Source organism: Trypanosoma cruzi, genomic scaffold (assembly GCF_000209065.1).
Source record: "Trypanosoma cruzi strain CL Brener 1047053516493 genomic scaffold, whole genome shotgun sequence".
NCBI lineage: Eukaryota > Euglenozoa > Kinetoplastea > Trypanosomatida > Trypanosomatidae > Trypanosoma > Trypanosoma cruzi.
The window spans coordinates 1-3,034 of record NW_001849065.1 but is presented as its reverse complement, the minus strand read 5'-3'; the positions used below and the strand labels follow the sequence as shown (position 1 = coordinate 3,034).

Genomic DNA, 3,034 nt, shown 5'->3' with positions numbered 1-3,034 from the left:
CGCTGCGTACTCCTCCGCCGTCGACAGGACACGGCCACCAGCGTCGTTGCACGCCACCCTCAAATGCGCCCCAGCCGAGAGCGACAGGCTCAGCGACAGCATCCGCGGCAGCACCGCTCGGTTGCGCACAAAGCTCAGCGTGCTCCCAGCAGCGGTCACGGCGCCAGCGGCGTGGAGCATCTCTTTCGAGACGCCGTCGTGCACGTTGCCCTTCGCCAGAAGCATCGACCCACCGGCCAGGCTCACCGTCGAATAAAACGCAACCGCGTATTCCTCCGTCGACGAAAATTCGCTCCGCACAAGCACCACGGCGGAGCCCGACACGCTCACAGCCCCACGCACAGACACCGCGTGCTTGCACAGCAGGAAGTCGCTGTCAACAAACGCCACCACGGAGCCGCCGCTGGCCGCAACACCGCTCTCCACCGACACGCACAGCCCCAGCGCCGTCTGCACCGACAGCCCGTCCACGTAAAGCGCTCCGCGCGACGACAGCGCCACGCCGCCAACAAACAACACGCCAACAGCGTCACGGAACACAGCCGCCACATGCGTGCGCGCGATGGTCAGCACGCTCCCAGTCAGATTCACGCTGTGCACCACGAGGCACGCGGACGCGTCGCCAAGGCCGTAGGCGCCGCGGTACGCAACATGCTTCTCCGCAATCAGCACCGAGTCCACCACGGTGATGCGAGAGCCCGGCGGAAATCGGTTCGCCACCACCACGCCGCCGCCGGAGCGCGACTCAAGCCCGCTGATCAACACATCGGCGCGGTGTTCAGCAGGCGGGTCGGACCGCCACCCAACAACGTACAGGCTCGCTCCGCGCACAAACGTGCAGTTCGCCAGCGTCACGTTGCGCACGCTCCCTGACATCGACTCCACATCCACCACGACGTCTGCCGCAAAGGTCACACCAACGTAGCACACCACCGACGTCCCGAGACCGGCGTTCACCTCCACATCCACACGCACGTCACGCACGCACAAGTCGGCGCCGTCGGTGCTCGGTGGCTCGGGGACAGCGACAGGCAGGCACGCATCGCCATGGCCGCCCTCCGCGCACGTGCAGGCGCAGCCATCACTCAAAGCCGTCGTCGTGTACGCAGGGAAGCACGATGCCGCGAGGGCGCATGGGTCGCTGCAGCTCAGGATAGTGGCATTGTACACGGACGGGATGCTGTATTTCACTCTCTCACCGCCGTTCACAGTGTTGCACGCGGCCACAATCTCCCCTTTTTTGAGGTCGCTGGAAACTGCAGGTATCCACAGCGCTTTCGTCATTCCCGTGCTGGACATGAATTCGTTGCCAGAAACAGACAATGTGGAGTCACAGAGATTCACTTTGGGATAAAGAGAAGCAAAAGCATGCAATGGGGATTCACGGCATAGGTTGCCGCTCAACTGCAGCCAGGAGTTGTAGTAGATGTTGGAGGAGTACCTTGAATAAAACACAGCCAAGCTTCCCTGCATGTCGTTGCCCTGAAACACAACAGCTGAATGAGACTCCACACGTAAGATCGACAAAATGTTCATGAAGTACTTCACCGGCCTCGACACAACGTTGCCTCGGATCACCAAAGCAGAGCTGTTCAGTACGTTCAGCGGCAAAGACTGTCTAGTTCCCTCAAGATGTATCAGAGTACTGTTAGCGCCAGCCATATGAAACGTGTTGCCTAACACCGCAAACACGGAGTGCCACGACACCCTCAGCGCAGATCTGACAACGTAAATGGCGCTTGACGATGCCGCCACGGCGTGAAACACATTGCCGCTCAGCACCACCGCGGAGTCGTTGCTGATCACCAGCCCATTCATCGCAACACACGACGGCTTCCTAAGGACCAAACCCGACCGAGGGACCAGCCTCGTGACCGTAAAGCGGTTCCCGCTGATCGTGATGTTCGTGTGTTGTGGAAACCCACCCTCCGGGCTGAGCAGCGCGTCACTAAATGTGTTGCCGGTGACGAAGATGTTCAGCGACCCAACAGCGGCGTGCACGTTGCCCAACAGCAACAGCACGGCGCCGTCCCTCCACGTGCATCCATCGAACCTGACATTCGCCACGTCGCCCGTCATCCCCCCAAGCAGCACCGTCAGTCTCATGCCGACCCCGCTGAACGTCACGTTGCGGTAGCACAGCCACGACAGCCCGCTGCCCACAGACTGCGCCACCTCGGGGTACACCATGTCGCTGATGCACTCACCAACCGGCGGCGGTGGCGGCGTGGGTGTTGCTGGTGGTGGTGTTGTTGGTGGCGGCGGTGGCGGGCCAGCAGGCACAGGCGCCGGGACGCACACATCGCCGTGCCCTCCAGCAGCGCACTGGCACTTGCAGTCAATGACCGCCGTCGTCAGCGGTGCAAAGCAGTCGCCGTCCTTCGTGCACTCCCCGCACGCGGCAACCGTCGTCACGTTGTTGATGCCGTGGAGCGCCAGTTCTGCCGCCGTCGTCACCTTCCGTCCCGCGACCGTCAGACACCCAGCAACGAACCGGTAACCGGCCTCAATCCGCTTCAGCAAGGACACCGACAACCCCGTCGAGCCCATCTTGCAGCCCGTCAGCGTCACCACACTTCCGCCGTCAATGCTCACAAAGGTGGGATCACAGTCCTTGAAAATCGCACCCACTCCCACGTCGTTGTCGCGCCAATCCAGCCAGCTTGACTGCTCAACGGTCCAAAACTTGTTAGCGTAAATAGCATAGAATGAAAAAACGCTGTTCCCCACCACGCGCAACACGCTGTGATCCGATACGCTGAATCCGTGGCGCAGATAAAGAAGACTTGCCCCAAAAGAAATTCTATTGTTGAGAAGCGCAAAAACAGAGTGATCACTCACAGTGAGGATATTAATGTACAGCATGTGTGCGTATCCATCGAAGCTGCAGTACCGCGTGTACAGCGAGCTGCCACCCACCAGCGTCAGCATCCCGGTCGAGTACAAACCAGACCCCCCATACCTCAATGCATGCGCCTTGACGTTGCTGACCAACAGCGAGGAAGCATTCAAAAAAAAGTTCTGCAGCAGCACA

At 60.5% G+C, this 3,034-nt stretch overlaps 1 protein-coding gene across 1 annotated transcript, besides 2 other annotated features; it reads right to left on the bottom strand.

Annotated features, from left to right (window-relative positions):
* Positions 1-3,034, bottom strand: Tc00.1047053507855.9 (dispersed gene family protein 1 (DGF-1), putative; the record flags this gene model as incomplete). The annotated part of the gene is made up of 1 exon (XM_797788.1): positions 1-3,034. A coding segment is annotated over one exon (3,034 nt), but the record flags the coding sequence as incomplete, so codon positions are not given.
* Positions 1-3,034: a sequence feature (areas not merged during assembly with more than two copies in the genome that could not be assigned to a particular haplotype).
* Positions 2,213-2,271: a microsatellite.